Genomic DNA, 22907 nt, shown 5'->3' with positions numbered 1-22907 from the left:
CTGGATGTGGTGTTCTTGAATTGTGCAGAAGAAAACTACTTAACTGAATGTTTGGAAGATTGAAAGAAGTGATGAAATTAGATTCTATTTGCACACATTAAATATGTCTTATCACTATTAGTGATAATATTTTACTTGCTTGAATTTATTAGGCCTATATAAAATATTATTTTGAATTTACATTTATTTCAAAGTGGATATCTTTTACTGTTTGCAGGAGTTGAAGTGATGAGAATAGTGATTTTTTTTTCGGAGATTTTATTCCCATTATATTCTTCCAAATCTTCTTTAGTAGATTAAACTGGAGATGCCATCATGTCTCTTGTGTACTACATTATTTGCCTAATTGGTCTGATGTTTGATTCATTAAGGTGGTTTTTTACTTCCTTGTATGAAGTAAAGGAAGTATTGCAATTGACTGAACCAAAAGTGTCCAAAAAAGCCCAAAATCCAAAATAATTTGGATTTTGGACTTTTTCTTAACTGCAGTAATAAGCCCTCATCGAGAGCTTTTCAACAATATATCATAAGTGGTACTTATTTTCATTGGTTCCATAGTTATACCCAAATGAAATTGTAATTAATAAAATTTCGGATCTTAGAAGGGGAAGGCACATCAGTTCAAATCAGACTTCATCTCCTTTTTTTTTTAATTTAAATATATTGATTTATTAATTAACCTCCGATTATTATTAACCTTTATTATTAACCTCCGATTGTAAAAAATTTTACAATAAATAATTCAATAATAACAAGAAAAAAATATCAGAAGTTATTAATGAAATAAAATTTTATATACTTTTAATTTTAAAAAAATGTGTATATGCAATTTAATAGGCCTACAAGGAAGTCATGTAGTGCCCACATCAGATTTGTTTTTTAAGTATGAGAATTATATTCTCCTTAATAACAAGGATTTTATTTTTTTCTGTACATTCATATAAAAATAACTATTTATTATGTCTTGATTTTCTTTTCATATTTCAGACCACAGCCCATTGCACCAGAATTAAGTTATCCAGGTTGGAAGATATCTGTAGGAATAGAATGGTTGGAAAATCTCCGTTTCAAGCATAAAAACATCATTGAAAGTGATCAGTCAGTAATGTTATTTTTCGTATTATACAAAGTTGTAGCTAAATATTATACAAAAACAACACCATATAACAGTGGTTGTGAAATCTCTTTGTATTCTGGAATTGTTGGTACTGTTTGCATTAATCTTATTGAACATTACTGACTGCTGGTATAACTTGAAATTTGAATTTAATATTTTCATTCGGTATATCTTATCTGTTTATTTCACATATAAAAATCTATTTATTGGTCTATATCTCAGTAGGGTATTTATTTTTATTGGCAAGAGTCTGAAAAAGTAATTTCAATTTTACAAAATTGTTTTATTTGTTAATGTGTTTATTTGTTAAACTGAAATCATCCTAGTTTTGGGGCACTAAATGTTTTACTGTATGTAGATAAAGTTATGTAGTAAGATATTCTGTTTGAAAATGGACATGAAACATTAATTTTTGTACATTACAGTCTTTCATATAGCTCTGATTGAAGTGAAAACACTTGGAGCAAGGAACCAGTTTGATGCCTTTTTAATTTTTTCATTATACAACTAGCTCCTGTGTGGTGAATAGTGTGAAAGTCTTTTGAGCCTGAACATATTTGGAATTTTGGAGAGTTTTGCCTTCTGTGAAGAAGTCAATTGAAGATGATTTCACTTTTTAATTTTCCTTCTATTTAGCCTATCATGGGTTGATAGTAACTCTTGAGCATGGTTATACCATTTTTGGAAGTGACTTCGGTGTCATATTTGGTCAACTGCAACCATTTTGATTATGATTTGCATAGACAAAAAAGAGTCTGTTACATAATTATAACAATTAATTTTTTTTGCTGCCCACAAGGACACAGAAAAATGCAAATAATATCCATTTTAAATTTTATAAGTCATTATGCTAAAACATTAAATACAGTTAGTGTTTATAAACTTAAATATCTTATTTTACTTCAGTGCCATTAGTTAATGATTAGGTATTGGGAGGGGGATTAAGAAACCTGGCTTGCTATTAGGAGGAATTAAGAGGAAAGAAACGGAATCCCAGGGTCAATCCACAGGCAGCCTTCCACCAGTTACTAAGTATGTGTAAACTGTTTGAGTTCTGACGTTCTCAGCATATAGACCTAGTAAAGTCAGTTAAAAAATACTTAACCCGCAAAACCAGTATCGAGGTAAAAGGGATCAAGGTTAAAAAAAGGGATGGAGGTGAAAAAATGACCTATTTATAATTTAATTGCTGATATGATAATTATACTTAATTTATAGCATTACCTCAAGGAATTAATAATGGATGGTTAGAAATTTGTTTTTCTCCAGTTGACCTTCATCTAACAGTCTTTCATGTTCACTTAAGAGGTCTAATCTGATGCAGTTATTTCATTCATCTCTCAGAATGAAAAGCTATCCAATTTAAGTAGATAAAATTTGTCAGTTCATGGAAAGAGTATTAGTATGAAGTTAGTGTGAAAAGTAACCAATAAATAAAAGAAACCAAAAGAAAAATTAATGTTATTTATATTTTTGATTGGTAAGTAGTTAACATAATATGTGAACATTTGAACTCCATAGTATTAGAAGATTTTGCTCAGCAGTATTAATTTTGTACTGAAAACATCATCTGATTATGAGTGATATAAAAATAACAGTGACTGAATGAATAAGTTGTGACATGATATTTAACCAGTGTTATGCTCATTATTAATCCTAGATCTGTGGTTAGAGTTTGTCATCGATTTGTAATATCCACAAATAGCCGACCTATATTATTTCTACTGCATAGCTATTTCATTTTTGTACATTGCCTTGGTTTTCCAAAGACTTCTGTTGTAAAGTGATGAATATTGAAGAAATAAGAAACAATTTTTTTTTTAATAAGCAGTCATTTTCAAGTCCTCATGATTTGTTCTACCACCTGTTAAGAAATAAGCTACTCCTTGAAGTGAAAAATGATACAGAAATTCAGCAATGTCATTATCATTTATAAATTTGTGACACCAGTGCCTCACCCATTCATTATTGTAAGTCCTTAAATTTTCTAACAATTTTTTCATTATTAAGAATTTTTGAACAGAGAAATCACAGGAAATATTTTACTATAGGGGATTGTAAGTAGTTGGACTGTTAACAAAAGTAGTAATAGCAAACTGTTAACAGTTTTGTTACTGTTGTTAACTAACTACTTTTGTTATTAGTACTTAACTTTTGATATTCACTTTATGTTATGGACTTGTAAGTTCTATAAAATTTATTATAATTTCTAATAAAATCGGTTATTCCTGCTTTGTAGTTCACTTAAACATTTCAATAATAACTAATAACTAATAATAACTAAATCAGTAAGAAATAAAATCTATTCTAAATTTTTGTGGAATTTGTTTCTAGGAATTTGTAAAGCAAGTCAGTGTATTTATATTTATTTTATATAGGTTTAAATACCATGTTTTATTTTAGCCAAAATTTTCAATGCTGCCAGTAATTTATTAAATAATATATTCTTATATTTGTTAATTCAGACTAGAAAATTGTTAGAGAGGCTTATAATAATTTTTTTTTAAATCTTTTTTCAGAGTTGCAACTTGGCTAAATAGTTGGCAAATTAAAAACAATTTTACAAATCCTATGCAGATTGAAAGTTTGTTGCGAGCATTTAATGAGTAAGTATGATGTTTATGTTAAATTAGAAATAATATTAATGTTCTGAGTTCAATTTTTGACTTGAACTTGACATCAGTCAATATTCATTACATTACCCAGACACAGACAAAAGTTTGTAAATGATTTCATCTATCAAAAAAATTTCTCACTACATAAATATATATATATTTTGCAAAAAAAATTGTTGTTTATGAAAATATTTTGAAGCTTTCTTATCACGTTCCAAAATATTTTTTTCTTTTTTGAGTAAACTGGAAATAAGTAAAATAAAGTTATTGATTTTTAATTGATTAGTTCAGCTCAGTTTGAAACACTGGTTTGATTTTTTATTGGTGCCTTTTTATATGGACTTAATTGATTGGCATCCTTTACTCAGATTAATTTTGTATTTTAGAATAAATGAGATTCCTCATTTTCTGTAGTAAGCCCGAAACAGTCTGCTTTTTATTCTGGAAGTGGCTGTTAGTTTAGTATTGATTGATTTACCCATGATTGTCTGGTTTTATTATGCATTTAACAAAAATTATTAATTTTAATTTGCTTAGATTAAGTATAAATGCATGGTGTAGTTTAAGCATTTCAATAGTCAGTTTTCTGTGGAAGTAGACAATCAATTTTGTTTAATTGTTATTTTAATGTTTTTTTTTTATATTTTTAATTTATTTTATATGTATGTTTAGTTTAAATTTGGAATGGGATTCATTGGAAAATTATTTACGACATTATTTGCCAGAAGTATTTTATGATACAACTATTAAAGAATGGATTGGAACACTCATTGAACCTTTGCGAATAAATTTAAATGCTATTAGCGAGGATGCTCAAAGCCAGATTAAGAAGTATAGTTGATAATTAGTTTTACTCTCATTCATACCATTACATTGTCAGTAAGTACCTTTTTGTATACTAATATAAAATAAAATTACTTCATCAAAACCCAAAAATAATTAGACTATATTATTGAAACTTGTTCAAATTTCAATTTTAGTGATGTGATCAATATTCACCAATAAATGCCAATAATATAGCACTACTTAACTGGTTATCTTAAATAGAATGATTATTAAATATGTACGATTGATAATTGGAATTTTATCCTTACTTCATGCTCTTAAAGTCTCAGCTTGTTTGTTATTCTCTTATTCTTGAGATGTTTCAGGTGTTGGAAATTCTTCAAATTTTAGGGGTTGCAGTATCATCTGTAATAAAATAGGAGTTGTTGAAGAAATTGCAACAGCAAGTAGTAGTTGTTATATAAGTAAATATCAGGGGTTTTTTTAGTTTTGTTTCTCCATCAATTTTTATTCACCATATTTGAAAAAATACCATATATGTATAAAATTATGAAACCAGTTTATGCAAGTAGTTTAAATGTTATGATATATTTTTTAAACTGAAATTTTTCCAATAAAATATTTTTATATAAAATTTAGTTATGAATATTATTGTTTTTTTAAATACATTTTTCTGAAGAATACCATGTAATTTATTTAAATATCATTTTTTTGAGTTTGATATCTACCTTGTAATATTTCATTGTTTAAATTTATTCTTTTGTATATGTTTAAGAACTTAATATACCGGGTGTGTGAGAATTATCTGAACAACTTTGATATTGAGTAAATAATTTATTTATTAAGATACTACACTTCAAGCTGAGGATAAATAAGCCCTTCTAACAAGTCCAGATAGTGTTTCGCGTTAACTGCTGTTTCTGCAAATTAAAAAGGTCCAACTGCACAATCGTGAAACAATCCACACCAAACATTAATTTTTGGGCTATCTCTAATACGGTCAAGTGTAACATGTAGGTCTCTGATTTTCCTATTCAGATGTTCTGAGTGTTCACTTTTCCCAACATATGAAATGTAGCCTCATCTGAGAACATAAATTTTTTAAGATAACAGTCATTTAATCAGTCCTTTCAATCATTTTCACAGAAAATTCCTTTCTTGCAGTGTAATCTTATGGTATAGTGTGGTGCAATATTTTTAGTTTATAAGGACACAATTTTAATAATTTTTTCAAAACATCATGTATGATAGATCACAGAAGATTTAACTTGTGTGCCGCACTCAGAGTTGACTTCCCAGGGCTGCAAATAAAAGACTGACAAATGGTCTCCATTTTTTCATCTGATTTGCTAGACCTGCCTGCGCCCTTCTTATGTTGAACACTGCCAGTTTCTTTAAATTTTATCATACCATGAATGAATATTTATTCTAGAGGGTGGATCTAAAATTTTGAGTTCTAAAATTGCGTTGAACTTGTGCATCTGATTTTTTTTCAATAAACCATTCTATGCAGTATGCTTTCATCTGCAGATTCATGGCAACTGACATATGCAATCACAGTGATATCTAGTATTTGCTGAGGGAAACTTTATGAATTAGCTGTTAAAGAGAGCCTAACCATTTATTAATAGGATTATTATTTTTTCTAATAAGACATCAAAATTCAGATAATTCTAGGACACCTGGTATTTTGTGAGGTATTATTGGCCATTTTAATTTTTTATTGCTCTTTACTGTTCAAATTTACCTATTAAATAAAACAGTTGAAGTCATAAAAAGTTCAATTGTCTTAAAAAAATATTAAATACCAGCAAAAGTGGAAGAGTTTGAGTGGAAGAGTTACTTATTTATTTTAAATAACTAACAAAGTTATTATTTATAAGGTTTATTTATTTTTTATTTATAAGGCCTCATTGCTTGTTTTGTCATACATTATTTTCTTTAAAAAACAATATATGTGTTAATTCTTCTATTAAAGTAGAATGAACACATATATTGTTTTATATGACACTTGTATAAGGAATGCACTTCCTCATACAAGTGTCTTGTATGAGGAAAATAAATTAAATTATGTTTTTTATTTTTTAAGAGAGAATAAAAAAATATGTAATTTTATATTATCAAATTTCAACCCACTGGATTGGTCTAGTGTTGAACTTGTCATTGAAAATCAGCTGATTTCCAAGTCAAGAATTCTGAGGTTCAAATCCTAGTAAAGGCAGTTACTTTTATATGGATTTGAATACTAGATCGTGGATACATTGTTCTTTGGTGGTTGGATTTCAATTTACCACACATCTCAGGAATGGTCAACCTGAAGCTGTACAAGACACCTCATTTACATTCATACATATCATCCTCATTCATCCTCTGAAGTAATACTTGATGTTGGTTCTAGAGGATAAACAGAAAAAGAAAAGTATTATCAAATTTAACTTGTGGAATTTTTATTTCTGGATTGATGCTGTATCTAATTCTATCAAAATAAATTCTTTTGGGTGTTTATTTGTATGTTTCTTATATTTATTTTTTTTTGTTTCAGATTTAATAAAATTATGTATTTGTCAAATAAAAAATTCTTGTACAAGTCATATGGAACATTTTACTGATAATTGCTGTTATATTAAATAAATTTTTTTTTTTATTGTGGAAATTATTGTTTGAAAGTTAATACGGTAATTATCAGCAAAAAAATAATAATTTCAGAGATGCACCTGTTATTTCTCTATTGTCTTCAAATTTAAACCGTATTATAAAACATTAGTAAAGAAAACAATGAATTTGTATCATCTTAAATTTGGTCTCCTAGCAGCATTATTTTTAATATTAGATGTTTTTAATCAAAATTTTCCTTAATATGCAAAAAAAATTTCTACTTGATTGAATCAAATTAAAATTATAAATGGACTGTTTAAAATTGGACGAACAGTTTAAACATGGACTAATAATAATAAATCCATTTATATATGGTTTAAACAAAAAAAACTGTGAGTAGTAACTTATATGTTTATACATATATATTTCATTTTAATATTAATGATTTTTTTGTTATTACTATTGTAAAAATCCATTAATTTTTCACTAGTTTTTTTTTTTTTTTGCTGTTATTCCATTTTACAAAGGATAAACAATAGAATTATTTGTGAATACAGGACAGAAAATTTTTGTTTGTTTTCATGATTGTATTTAAAGCTTTACTGTGAATCACTTATGAGATATATATAACATAATAGCTGATAGGAATTGTTCTCTTTTGTGTTAACAGAGTATTTTCAGAATCCCATCATAAAGATACAATTTTTTCCAATTTATGCTAGTATTAGACTGATTTCTTGATACCTGCCAGTTGATTATGCATTAACTAACTACGAGAATCTTAGTTTTATTATAGTTTAGGACAGTGCTGTCATTTTTATTCTTGTTTGTATTACTGATTTATGTAGAACTTAATAATCAGTTAAGTTTTTAATATTTGGTTTTATAAGTATTGTTTCTTTTTGTAAAAGAAAGATTCTTGTTGTAAATGTATAATAAAAGTAAAACGTACAATGCAATTTAGAAACTATAAATATTTGTAAAACCCTTAAATATAGTTTTTAATAATGCCACTATTAATCAGTATTCTCATTTTCATTTGTGAATCTGGCATCATCTGTTATTATATTTGTTTAAAATTCTCATTAAATTTTTTAAATGTATGCTTTTATAATTAAATGCATTGAACAAAGTATGAGTTGTGTAAAGTTTTATAGAATTTACAAGGTACGAATATTGTGGCATTCATTCACCTTTGAATTTTTCATTCTTACAGAATATCATAATTTCATGCTGTTGGAATTTTCTGCTGTTCACATATTTTTTCCAAAATATTCCTGAATACAAGTTTAATGTTAAAATCTTTGTTAGTTACATTGCCATCGCTGCAATTACTATGTATTTAATAATATATTTAACTATTACTATTTTCAAATAAATGATTTAAATCCACATTCTATAAGGATTTATTAGTGTGACAGATATCCTTTTAAATTATATCTTATTTTCACTGCCATTTAGCAGTCACTTTTATGATTATATTAAATCATCATTTTTGTTCTATTTCTGTCTGGTTCATTGATATTTCACATATAGCAATCGATAATACACAAATTTATATTCTTATTATTACAATATTGTTATTCATTTTGTATTATACCTTAATGATGAATCAACCCAGAGTGAATTCACAACAACCTCAATACTACGGAAACTTTGGTGTATTTATATGCAGTGAAAGATTACTACTGAAGCATTCTTATGATAACAATATACTTCTATAAAAGAATTAAGCTTGAAATTTAATTAGTAATGTCAGTGTTATGGAGCTCTATTATTTGCTACAATAATATTCTTCCATGGAGTACATAGACTAAATTATTCAAATAAGAGTCCATTCTTAATTTTGGCTTATCTTTGGTTAATAAATAATTTAAAATTGTTTCCTTAAATGATCAGAAATACACAAAGAAAAAAACTATTGCATTAAATAGTAATATATAGTGTAATTTGCTTTGTTGTTTCATCTTAGTGGTGTTTGATTTTGTTCGAAAGTGACTATCTGATCTGTTGGCATAACAAAATAATGTTGAGTGCTTTCATGTAACAGAATAAAACTTGTTTTAAAGTGGAAAGTATACAAATTTTCGTTTCTTACTCAAACTTTTAAGTATTAGTGGTAAAAAATAGAGTATCTGTTTAGTGTTGTGGAGTATAAATTAATAGTTTAAAATATAAAAGGAAAGAATGCCTACTAGTGGTATAGTTTAAAATTCATATTTATGAATTGTGTAATGGTAGTGAAATTTGGATACCTTAGATACCTACAGGCAGCAAAAAATTCTAACACCAACATATTATTGGGTGTGGAATAAGATATTCTGCTAGTATGAAAATAATTGGAGTCACTTACCATAATCTATATAGTTAAAATAGAAACAAAAATAAGTTACCATGCAAATTGGTAAAGCTTAATCTAAACAGATCTTACTTCTAAAACAGATGTCAGTAAATAAATCTTGATAAACTATCTAAATCATTTTTCATGGCACTTCTGTAGTGCTTTGGATCCACCTCAGATTTTTTTCATAATAATATATTAATACCACATTCAGTCCATTTTATGTGCACCAGTTGATTTGTTTTATAGAAATATTCACACTGAAACTATAACATTTCATCTATTTGTATTTGCATTATATTTGTTGATATTTTATACACCAGAATACAATCACTATCTTGATAACCTAACAAAAGACTGATTTTACAAGGATTGGAGATTTCACAATGTTTGCCCCAGAAGCGAACTGTTACAAACATAATTTTCAGGCACAACCTATAGATCACTGTCTGTCTTTCTAAATTATCATTGTTATTTTTAAAATTCTGACAGTTCCATACATGGATAAGTGACTTATTAATACTTAAAAAGTGTCACTTGTACATCTTTGTATATAAGCAGGATGGAAAATATTATAGAATTTGATAACATGTTCAAAGATAACACTTCAGCAATTAACTTTAATTGCTGAAGTGAATAAAAGTCTATGAGAATCTGTGGTCTGTTAAATTTGTTAAAGATAAAAAGCTTAGGAAAAAATGTAAGTAAATAAAGGTTTCTTAAAAATCATATATGGTTAAATAAATAATGTGATTGTACGAGGTCTGTTCAGAAAATAACTTTATTTTTTTAATCTTTATTATTAATTTTACAGATTATTGGTCCTTATCCCCTTCAAAGTACTCCCCTTTCCTATTCACACACTTTTCCCAGTTTCCACTTTGCAAAGCAGTCCTGGATAGCTTCATTTGAAATGACCTTTAAGGTCTTTGACAAATTTGCTTTAATATCATCAATAGTCTCAAAACGGTGCCCTTTCATCACTGATTTTAATCTTGAAAATAAGAAAAAATTTCAAGGAGCCAGGTCTAGTGAGTAGTGAGGTTGAGGAAGGAAGTTATCTGATTTTTGGGACAAAACTGACGAATTGACAAAGTTGAATGTGCTGGTGCATAGTCGTGGTGAAGGAACCATGAGTTGTTTCACCACGATTCTGGTCTTTTTTTGCAGATTTTTTCTCTTAACTGTTGTAAAATACCTTGATAGTATGCGTGGTTCACTGTTTCACTTTTTGGCAAGAATTCAAAATGCACAATTAAAAAAAAATCAGTTTGACATTGGATTGACACTGATGTGCTTCTTCAGATGTGGAGATCCTTTGAACTTTTGTCTCAATGTTGTAGCTGTAAACCCAGCTTTCGTCTCTCGTTACAATCCTTTCAGTGAATGTTTCATCATAATCAGCTTCTTCAAGAAGTTGCCAACAAACGTCCACTCGATGTTCTTTCTGCTGTTCAGTCATCAAATGAAAAACAAACTTTGCTGTAACTTGATGCGTGTTTTGATTTTCAGTCAAAATGTCATAGTATAATCCATTTGAGGTGCTTACCTCTTATGCAAGTTCTGTGACAGTCAATTGGCGATTTGCATCACCAGATCATTGATTTTCAGAACATGGGTATTATCAATTGAAGTTGAGGGTCATCTTCGAGGGTTTGTTATATTTAAGGTGTGACAGTGTTTAAAAGAATTATTTTTTTTTACATAGGTTGTATATTTTATTATTTTGGATGATAAATTGATTTTAAAGAGTGATAGCATTCACCCAATTCAGTCAAAACTAATGTGTCTTTGAATTGACACATTTTTTAAAATTCAGCTTTGTTATTTGTGTAATTTCAGCTAATAATAAAATGGATTAACTGTATAAAAAAAATTGAAAATAAGTTGAAAGTGAGTTTGGAAAATGTATTTTTTTATGAATAATTCACCTTTTAAGCTCTAAGCTTGTGCATGGGAATATGAAATGGAATTTTTGTAGTGAATGAAAAATGCCATGCCTGATCAGGATTCATACCCTGGATCTCTGGAAGAAAGGCCAAGATGCTACCACTCAGCCATAGAGCATTACTTTATAAAAATCTTCAATCTGATTTTCTTGAATTTTAATGACAAAATAGATTTAATTTCAGAATGTCATAAAGCTATATGTACTTATGCTATAAAAATCCATTACTGTCAGTTCAGGTATGACCATTCATACCCTACCCATATCGATGTTTCTATTGCCAAGATTATAGTCACACTACAACATTTTGCTTGAAGATGGGGATCTGTGCTTGATGTGTTAAGGAAGGCCACAATAACTGCCATGAAGATGAAAAATGTGTGAACTGCAGTGGTTCACATGCAGCTCGCTCCCAAAATTGTCCAACTTTTAAAGAAAACGCAATTCACAGAATCTCTACTGAACAGATGCTATCTTTTCTAGCTATGCGCAGAGAATACAAACTCACAGATCCTGGTTAAACCAGATCTGTCTTTTGCCACTGCTACATCAAAACAAGCTCCCACACAGTTAGGTAATCAGCAGTGCAGATCCTGCAATGAGCCAAAAAAAAAACCTGTTCAGATGTTATCTGATAGTTGCTTTGCTTACAGCCACTATTTCAGAGCTGATGAAAGTGAACAAAAAGTTGTTAGCTGCAGCTAACAACTTTTTGTTAAGGTAGCCCGTACAACCAGCCCCTCCGGAATGTTATCTATGATTTCCCATTCTTAAAAATCTTCTCCATCACCTCATATACTGGAGGATGTGGTTGAGGAACTACCCGACCCAGGGCATCGGAGTTCCTTATCATCAAAACTACGAAAAAGAAAACTCGGATCACATAAAACTAATTTTATATATTTCCCTGAAATTTGAATCTATAAACCTTTACTTAACATTATTCAGTGGAACATTAGAGGTCTTCGGTCCTGCATTGAGGATATTAGGGTATTGGTGCGTGCATATGAACTACTAATCATGTGCTTCCAAGAAATGCATCTTCTACAACAAGATGCGATAATATTTAGAGTATATTTCTATGAGAGACTGTCTAATGAACAGTAGGGAGAGTGGTGGAGTTGCTATTTTCATGTGGAATGAAGTGTCGGCTATAAGGATACCACTAGCTACTTCAATTCCTGCTGTTGCTGTGATCTCTATCCCCTTCAAATTGCATGTCTGCGATTTGTTTCTTTCTCCAAATTCTGAGTTCAATGCTTTAGAATTGTCAAATCTCCTCATGCAAATCCCATCACCTTCGTTAACAGTAGGAGACTTCAATGCCCACCAAATTTCCTGGGGCTCATCTTCCTGCTCCTCTTGAGGAAAGATGATAAACAGAGTGAGGCAAGACTTGGACCTTTGTCTGCTGAATGATGGGTCACACACATTCATGTCCTTATCATCTGGTACAATGTCCAACATCGACATCTCCGTATGCTCGCCAAGTTTACACTCTTGTCTTAATTGATTGTAGTGATCACAGGCCGATTATTATTGCTTTTGGTGTCAAGGTGAACGAAAGGCCACGGAGATGGATTGTTGAAAAGGTGAATTGGAACGAATACCATAAAGCCTTCCCATCACAGTATGAAGGTGGCGCAACCCAAAGGGTTGGTCTAGTGGTGGTGAATGTCTTCGCAAATCAGCTGATATCCAAGTCAAGAGTTCCAACGTTCAAACCCTAGTAAAGGCAGTTATTTTTATATGGATTTGAATACTAGATCGTGGATATTGATGTTCTTTGGTGGTTGGGTTTCAATTAACCACACATCTCAGAAATGGTCGACCTGAGACTCTACAAGACTACATACACTTCACTTACACTCATACTTACTTATCACCCTCATTCAAGTAGTACCTGACAGTGATTGCCGGAGAATAAACAGGAAAGAAAAAACTATGATGGTGACGCGGGTGTTCTTGATCAACTTTCCTCTTTTACATTCATGATATTTGAGAATGCTAATAGATATTTCTCACAAACATCAGAAACCTACACATCTTTCTGTTCCTTGGTGGAATGATGATTGCCAAAATGCTATTAGCATACGACGGCAGGTGCTACGTAAATTTAATTGTACGCCAACAAATGAACATCAGATTTGTACCGTAAGGCTAGAGCAGTATGTCATCGGGTAAAATTGGATGCTAGGAGTAAGTCATGCAGGAAATATGTGGACACTATCTCACACCCTACTCCCACATCTGCTGTGTGGAAAAAGATTCATGCAATTTGGGGATCAACAAAACAATCTATTCTCAGGCTTATTTATGAACTCCTTTCATCATCTTCTGCAGTGGCAATTCTTTACCTTAGCAAATTCTTTCCGCTTTGTGTCTTTCACTTCATCATATAGTAACGAATTTCAGAGGTACAAGATACAGATTGAAGTATTATTGTTGAACATTGGTGATTCATTCAACGAATTAAATCCTTTATTTGTGTTCAACAAGTGGTCACATGGACTTAGAAACTCCTGTGACACCTCCCTTGGACCTGACATTCGTCTCGGTATGCTGTCGCACCTTCCTCATTTGGCATTGCAACACCTACTGAACATTTATAATGATTTATTCTCTGCACAAGTCTTCCCACCCATCTGGTCAGAAGACGTTGTCGTACCAGTATTTAAACACAAAGACAAAGCAAGCCCCTCGAGCTACCACTCTATCTCCTTGACAAGCATCTTATGCAAAGCAATGGAGAGAATGGTGAACCACAGACTTACTTGGTATGTGGAGACACTTGGCCTTTTATCTCCAGAACAGTGTAATTTCTAACAGGGATGATAAGCAATATGCTTGCTTTTATTAGGGATTTCTTAAATGACCAAACTTTCCCTGTTCGTGTTGAAAGATTCTCTCTTGGGTAGTGTCATCTTGGAGAATGGAGTACTTCAAGAAGCCACCTTATTTTCAATAGCCATCAACAGTATTACTAAATGTGTGCAGCCACCTATCTCATGTTCTTTATTTGTTGATGATTTTGTTATATATATTGCATCCTATTTAGCAGCCACTGCAGAGAGACTACTGTAGAAAACTATATCTTGCCTTGAAGCTTGGTTCAAGGTTACTAGCTTCACATTTTCACCTGAGAAAACAAAATGTGAAGCCTTTTCTCATCTGCTGGACACCTGTATTCCGCAAATCTTTCTCAGTAGAGAGCTAATTGCTATCTCCTTCTACATAGAGAGCTATCTCTCCTGATGTGAGATTTTTAGTTATTTTTTGTTAGCCGCCTTACGTGGATCAAACACAACAAAGGATTAAAAATGAAGTGTTCCAAACTTTTAGATATACTAAGAGTCCTTAGTAATACCAATTTGGGTGTCAATTGGTCATGTATGTTGTATTTTTACTATTTCTTCAAATTATGGTTATGTCGCCTACTCTTCAGCGTGCAATACTGTACTTAAAATGCTGGATGCTGTACATCATGTTTTTCTTCGGCTTGCTACAGCTGCCTTTAGATCAAGCCCTGTCGTAAGCATCCTGTTGAATGTGGTGAGCCATCACTTTGTAATAGCTGGACCAGGCTTTAGCATCTTATTTTATCTTCTTGCAGGACAGCCAAATTACCCAGCTTTTGATGCAGTCCTTGAAAATCCCTATCTTCAAAGATATGAGGACCATCCACGTTATACTGCACTTGTAGAAAATCATACCCGGTGTTTACTACACCTTATATATGTTAACACGCCTTCTATTTTTCTGATTTATCTGTGTTCATATTCTCCATGGAGAATCAATCTTATTAATTTTAAGTTTGACCTCATGATAAACAATGAAGAATCAACACCACCTATTTTCTTTCAGCAAATGTTTCACATATTTTCTCCAAGACAAATCCAGTTGCAGTAATATACACAGACAGATTGAAACAGTTCAATGTGCATTTATTGTTAATGACTGAACTTACATGTTTGGTCTACCCATCTTATGAGTGTCTTTACTGCTTAACTGTACGCTATACATATAGATTTGCTGCTTAACTGTCTTAACTGTACGCTATACATAAGGCTTTGAACATCATTAACCCTATGTACCATCATATCCTTTTTTGTAGCGACACGTCTAGTGCTCTCCAAGCCTTAGAAAATTTTTATACTATACAACCTATCGTCACCATCTACAATGCAGTCACTGAGTTGAACTACTGCAACACACAAGTGAGTTCTGTTGGATCCCTAGTTACATGGAAATTCCAGGTAATGAACATGCAGATTCCGCTGCTGAAGACGCATGTAGTCAACCATCCTTCACTACCTGTGTTACTACATCCAACTTTATTAAACACGCACTTTGCGTGAGGTGGCAAGATGATTGGATTCCCATAGTTAACAAACTTTGATATATCAAAGGTACTGTGTTGCCATGGAATTCCTCCCGCAGGAAAATTCACTGAGAGGAAATGGTCCTCTGCCAATTGTGAATAGGATATACGAGAGCTACTCAGATACCTGATATCAGCAGAAAATGCATCGATATGCGTATGGTCAAGTGCTGCTTGACTGTGCGGCACATGCTTGCGGATTGCATACATTATACGGCCTTGCGTTGCAGATGTTTATTATTATATTTCATATTTTTAATTTCCAAGCGATGATTAATCAAAAATGTTTTTCGCCCAAAAAAAAAAGTTTTTTTTTTACATACCTTAGAATGTGTCAATATGAGCTACGTTGGTTGCTCTGCAAACATTCACCCAATAATCTACTTTTGCCCAGGTCTGCTGGATCATCACAGGTGTAACTATGGTAATAGCAGTGGTGATCAGTTGTCTTAATTCCATAATTTTTTTGCTGTAGACAATGTTTTTAATGTATCTCCATAGAAAAACGTCTGGGGGTGTCAAATTTGGACTTCGCAGAGGCCAAAGCATAGGACCAACCCTATCAATCCAACAATTAGGAATCTGATTGAGAACGCGTCAAACGCCTGGGGTAAAGTTGGGGATGCACTACTTGTTCAAACATTACAGCAACGTTCAATTTGGCTAATTTGTGGGAAAATGTGGAACAGCTTTGGCGTATACACTCAACTGCTTTGTTACTCATTTTGGGACGTCCGGGGACTTTTTCACTTCCACGTTGTCAGATTCTAAGATGGTGCTTGTACCATCATCTAATGTTGTTTGCACGAGGGGGATCATTACCATAAACATGCTGCAAAGTCCATTGAACAGTTATAATTGATTTATACTCCATTAACCACAAAACACACTGTGCTTTATGCTGAATTGTCACCATTCTGCTGATTGACAGTGGCGCAGAGGCGTTGTGCATATTGGCTCAAGGTCACAGCTGGTCATGTCTAAAAAAAGATTGTTTTGCAGTTCCAGTACTTTATCTCAATTACATCGGGAGATGATTTTTTTTATTGCTGCAACTTTTTTTGATGACCCATTACATAAAATTGTTTGTGGACACTAAAATCTTTGTTTTTAATTATGTTATCTTGTGTAAACTTCAACTATCAGAGTGTGTTGTGTCAACTACCAGAGGAATTTAATATTTAAAAAACAAAAATCAGATCTGTCCATTTACTGAAGAAAGGCTTGAACAAAAAAGGGTCAAATTGAGAACTTAGTATTTCTTTTTTAAGTAAGAAATAAAGCAGTCTTCTTCAAGTGAAGATATGCTTGTTTTATGTTCTTAAACAAAGTGGGTTAAATATGAAAATAAAGTTGTGTAAAAATATTATCAGCACAGGTTAGTAAGAGTGAAATTATACATATGCTATTACCAATGGCAGCTCGTAGCTAAAATTAGTGGGGGAAAATTTGTTTTGTGCCCTTTCAAGGCTGTGGTTAAAGTTTTCTGTAAAATAAAAGAACCAAAAAAAAATATGAATCAAATAGAATAAATGGAAGCAGGACAATAATTTAATTTTACACTTTTCAAGAATAAGTGTGCTTAAAACCATATTTGGTTTAGCCGAATAATTTTGTCAATATAGATAATATTTTTTAGTATTAAATAATAACTTAATAAAATGTCTGCTTAAAAATACTAGTCTAGTGGTGCTTAATTTAAATTTCTTTGTACACAGAAACAAATACATAATTAGTTTTTACCAATTACCTTCTATTTCACCCCTTCAGTGTGTTTTTGGACAGATTTGGCAATCGAAGAGTCCTTGTTTTCCGCCTTCTTCCGATCACAACTGAAAAAGCAACTAAACTACTTTCATATTCCTTTCATCAACTAAACTAGAAAAGAGAACGAACAAAGAATGTTCCATATATACGCAGAGTAAAAGGAAAAAAAACTACCTTCCACCAGCACTGCAGGAGCGACAGTGCTTGCTCTTCCTCACAGCCTTGCGTGTAGTTTCCTATGTGCGCAAGTACAGACCAGCCAAACACCACGCTGCTGCAACTGTGAAACGCACAGTTCCATACAAAGATTTTTGTATCTTTTTCATAAACTGAGGGATGGCTACTGACATTAAGCTTAAGTATTATATATTGTACAAGTATAAAGAAAGAATTAAAGAAATAAGGACTCATTTTTATTAAATGTTATCAATAATATCAAGTGGAAATAGGGGGTGCTGCAGTTTCACAGTGCCTATATGCAAGCCGCCACTGGCTATTACTGTATACTGATTACAATATTTTATATATTTTTAGAACTATTATTTGTGATAAGTTTTATGCGATGCTAATTTGTCTAATATGATTTTGGATACTCGCCCTTAAAAAAAGCAGGTAAGTTGTATAAAATGTAATAATTGAAAATAACTTTTTTTTTTAATTGAAAAAGTTGTGTTTGCTGATGTGGGACTAAAATTAAACTAAAAAAACACACGTTTAACAAAGTTAACATTTTTTAAATTGGAAAATTAGAGCAGTGTTTGTCTGTGAGCCAAAGTGTGAAAACCATTGGTTCAGCCAATTAACCAATTTTCATGTGAACTTTTTTTAGTTCCATAAGACTGTTAGTTGGAACTGTTCTTTGGATATACAAACATGTAAATAAAAAAACCTTCCTAAAATGTAAATAAAGGATAATTGTATTTGATATAGTACTCAAACAATATGTTAGGTTACACTGTTTAAAGGTGGTGTTATATGAATGAAAATTGTAAGTTTTATTTGAAAAATTAAAGATTACATTAAAAAGCAAGACTTAGTTTATAAAATCACCATTATCTTTAAATAAATTTAGTTATAATTCCTTGGCATGATTAACGTGATGCTTAAGAATTGCTACTTTGCTGACCTTTATAATGGCAGACCTTTTAAGTGGCAGTATTTCTACTTTTTATTTAAAAGGTCAGGTATTTCCTAGTATTTCTCTGCTATAAAATTCATTATTACTTATAATTGAAAAAAATAAAAAATATATAAGAAACTGTCTCCTTTCAAACCTTCCATGTCTGTTAATTTAATTTAGCTTCTAGCTGATCTGTTTGTGAGTAGAAAAATGAACAGATTTTGTTTTTTTTAATTTATATTTTAGTTATGTTTTTCTTAACTTGTAAATTTGTTTTTATGTAGTTGGTCATTATAGTTCATATAACAGATAAGTAAATATTTATATATATTATATTTTTTATTTATTTTTGTATTAGATGTCAGGCTTTGTCGAATGTGGATAGATAAATTAATTCATTGTGCTCCAAATGAACGTCAGTTGCGTAATATTTATTTAGAACAATTATGTAGACATTCACAGCAACAAGCATTAGGACCACCGTTTAATTGTCCGCCTAATGAAGGTCCTCTTCAAATGATTCCTCAACAATTTTTAATAAAACAGGTATGATTATTGTTTTAAATTATGTGATTCATTTAATGATGTTCTGTTAGAGATTTTTATAGTAAACTGTACACTAATGGGTTTGAACTAGTGCAGCAAAAGATATTGTTAGAAAATGTCAGTGTTCTGGGTTAATTTGTAAACTGTTAATGGAAATTTTCTTATTAAAAAAAGAATATAAAATTCCTCAAACTTGAAGTTCAGATTTTTTTTTTCAGGCAAATAAGAGGATGTTGAACAAAATTCTGTGGCTTTCACATCTTTGATCTGAAATCGATACTGATTTCACATGAAGGATTTTAAATTATAAAATAATTTTATATTACATTATTGAAATACAGCATCTCATATTGATGAAAATACCTTAAAATAATCTTAAAAAATACACAAAATCAGAAGTAGATTAACAAATGTAACTAATAAACATAGTGATGCAGGAATACAATTATCAAATTGTAATGATTGCGTGCAGGTTTTACATTTTATGGAGTACGTTAACTAGATTCATACACGTACTTTTAATAAAGCTGCCAACACTGTTGGTTGTTTTTGATGGCACGGCTTAGACACACACACAACTTAATTTAAAATATTTATCTATTTACTTCAATATAAAATTTTATCAAGATCTGGTGAAAACCGCATATGCCCAAATTGAATCAATTACAACACTTTCCCTTCTAGAGCTATAATGCTATCTAGGTGAGAAAATAAAATACAAAGTTTATAAATTCATCAAATTTATCAAAAAGAACGTAGGTGTTATTTATTATTTAGTTACATACTTTATTAACCTTTTTAAAATTGAGAATGAAGTGTTAAAACACATGCTGAAATATATATTACTGATACTGTATTGATACTACATACTTTAGTATGTAGTATAGTTTTATACTACTAGTATAGTATTTATAGCAATATAGTATTTATACTATATTGCTAAACTATATTGATTGGTTGTACAGGGTTTAATAAAAAAGTAATGAGAATTTTTAATTTTCTCCAGAAGTATTTTTACAATCTTTGTTTATCCCTTCTTCTTAAAAGTAGTCTCACTGTGATATTATACACTTGCCCTTTGAAAAACATTGATGAAATGCCTCTTTAGGTATTACCTTGAGCTTGGCTTATGATTTTGCCTTTATCTCATCTATTATTAAAAAACATTATCCATTGAATTTCCTTTTTAAGTTTAGGAAATAAAAAGTCACAGGGACCCATGGGTGTAGATTAGGTGGTTGCACTGTCGTGACGATGTTATTTTTCACCAAGTAAAGTTTTCACTGGATAAGTAAAGTGATGCACTGGTGTTATCTCTCTAAAGATCAGGTCGTTTTCTTCAGATTGCCTCACGCAAATTGCATAAAACTTCTAGGTAGTACTACTCCTTGTTGACTGTATGACCTTGAGCAATTTGTGATGAACAGTTCCAGTGTAAAGAAAATGGTTTGAAGGACCTTCACATTTGACGTGCTGCTTTTGGTATCAGCTCCTCAGAAAACTTTTATTGGGACGATTGAATCTTTTCTCAAAGTCATAATACATCTGTGTTTTGTCATTAATTATGACACATTTGAGCAAGTCTGGGTTGTAATGTTGACAGTAAGTATTTGTTCAGCGCTGGTTACATGATACTATTTTTGTTGAAAATTTAGCAGTTTCGGAACAAATTTGGCTGCCACCAGTTTCATGTTCAAAAAAATATTAAGTTCTTTTTTAATGCAAAATTTCAGACAAATTATCCAATCTGACATTTTGTCACATCAAAAATTGCCAAACACAGTAAAGTATATCTTCCTTTTTCACTCGCCAAACACAACTAAGTGGCTGAAAATTAACATGTACTTCACTAACAGTACTACCAATATACAGAATAAAGGTAACTCAATTGACAAGGTACAGGGTATGCAGTTAAAAAATTCTTGTTACTTTTTGATTATCCTCCTTCATATTATAGTGGCATCATGTAACATTGCTAGTTAATTTCATCTTCTCTAAACTCTGCTATGAGATAAAGAATAAGTGTACAATAATGATGACAGTTTATTTCTAAGAATATGGAATACATTTTTTTTTAATTACCATCCATTCCCCAGTTTACCATACAAAAAGATTTCATGTATGGCATCTGGGTTTTCAATTGTTCGCAGTGAATTTTATTGGGTAAGCCTGATGATGGCAGATAAAGTAGATGATGAGGAAAACAAACTGTGATTTAAATATTAAATGTAACCTTAGATTCCAGATATTAGTAACCTTAATTCCAGTTTATATGTAGAAAAAGCTGTACAACAATTGGAAAAAAATTTGAAAGTAGTATAACTATTCAAGGAGGGAGAGTAAAGATGTTAAGTTGTGTGTAAAGATATTGTAATTCGGCAGAAAACAAAAGTGAGAAATTCTATATGCTAGCAAGAACTTCATTTTAAAAATAAACGTAATGAAATGTGAAACAAGATGATAATGAGAAATTAAATATCATACTATACAGAAGTAGAAAGATTACAGTTACAAATTACAAAGCCAAACGCTATGAAAGACTGTGTGAATAAAGATAAACGCTGAGAATAAATAATTATTGAAAATATTTTTTACAAGTGTAGCAGTTTGGGGTAGTAAAACGTATAATAGGAAAAATAGAAGCCTTTAAACATTTTACAGATAGATGTTGAAAATTAGGTTCAACAAAATGAAATGAAATGAAAAAGTCCTAAGATATATAGGTGAGGAGAGAGATGTGGTAGAATCTTGTAAAGAAACAAACTAGGTTGGTAGGACAAATATTAAGACATCTGGCTTTAGTTAATTCAGTAGTAGTGAGATGTGTAGATAGTAAAAACCTGTAGATGTATAGATAGACAAAACTGAAATGTATGTCATATATAACAGATGTAGGATATGGTGATTATGTTTAGGTTAAAAGGTTAGCAGAGAATATAAAATTGTCAAGAGTGGCATCAATCTGTCAGTTAACTTGATTAATTCAGAAAGTAAATAAATATTATAAGTAAAATCATTCCTCAACTCTACCAAAGCCATTTCCACACCCACACTGAGGTCTAGTAGGTGTGTTCTTTAACAATTATTAAATACTGAGAAATGCTCAAATTGAGTAATCTCTACATAATCAGGAAATCCTGCCCTTGTTAGGGGATCGGTGAGAGCGAATTTCCAGAGTCTTAAAGCTGGAAACTCTGGGCTAAGAAGAGGAAATCCATGACAGAAATCTCTGAAAAGAATTAACTGTTACAAAACCATAAGGCCTTGGAATTGGGTAGGAACTGGATGTGAATAATAAAATAAGAGGAAATTGGAAAATGGATAAATGCTGATGCAGGAATAGGGATTTATGGTTGGGTACATGATATATGACTAGTATGGATAGACCTGGTGTGCCACTACTGATCTGATAAGGGATCTGGGTAAGTATGGGATAGGGATGCTAGTATAGCAGATCAAATGGAAAGGAAATGGAATTATGGATTAGACAAAATTATACTCTTCTATAGTGGACATGAGCATAGCACTTTTGACTGGTTTTATGGATGGAAATGCATATAAAGATAGGGTATTAGGATTCAGACCAGTGAATGAAAGATTGTGTATGTTGAGATTTAAGGAGAGATTCTTTAACCTAAGTATGATGTGTACTGCTCCTATAAATGATGCTGATGGCTCTGACAGGATAACT

The 22907-nt window shown here is 31.1% G+C and overlaps 2 protein-coding genes across 2 annotated transcripts in view; both read left to right on the top strand.

The window, feature by feature from the left end:
* Positions 1–7190, top strand: part of LOC142330317 (hexosaminidase D-like) — a 54618-nt gene extending 47428 nt beyond the window's left edge. Inside the window, exons 9-12 of the mRNA XM_075375538.1 lie at positions 988–1098; positions 3637–3723; positions 4405–4611; positions 7061–7190. Of these exons, the coding sequence (XP_075231653.1) occupies positions 988–1098; positions 3637–3723; positions 4405–4573 (367 nt within the window). The 3' untranslated portion in view covers positions 4574–4611; positions 7061–7190. The remainder of the gene's footprint in view (positions 1–987; positions 1099–3636; positions 3724–4404; positions 4612–7060) is intronic.
* Positions 7191–7363: 173 nt separating this feature from the next.
* The window catches only part of LOC142330316 (uncharacterized), a 61721-nt gene continuing 46177 nt past the window's right edge, over positions 7364–22907 (top strand). The window contains exons 1-2 of the mRNA XM_075375537.1: positions 7364–7505; positions 19029–19216. Coding sequence (XP_075231652.1) covers positions 7421–7505; positions 19029–19216 — 273 coding nt within the window. The 5' untranslated portion in view covers positions 7364–7420. The remainder of the gene's footprint in view (positions 7506–19028; positions 19217–22907) is intronic.

The sequence above is a fragment of the Lycorma delicatula genome, chromosome 9 (genome assembly GCF_047948215.1).
Source record: "Lycorma delicatula isolate Av1 chromosome 9, ASM4794821v1, whole genome shotgun sequence".
Taxonomy (NCBI): Eukaryota; Metazoa; Arthropoda; class Insecta; order Hemiptera; family Fulgoridae; genus Lycorma; species Lycorma delicatula.
The sequence above is the reverse complement of the archived record's forward strand: the minus strand, read 5'-3'. Positions and strand labels throughout refer to the sequence as shown.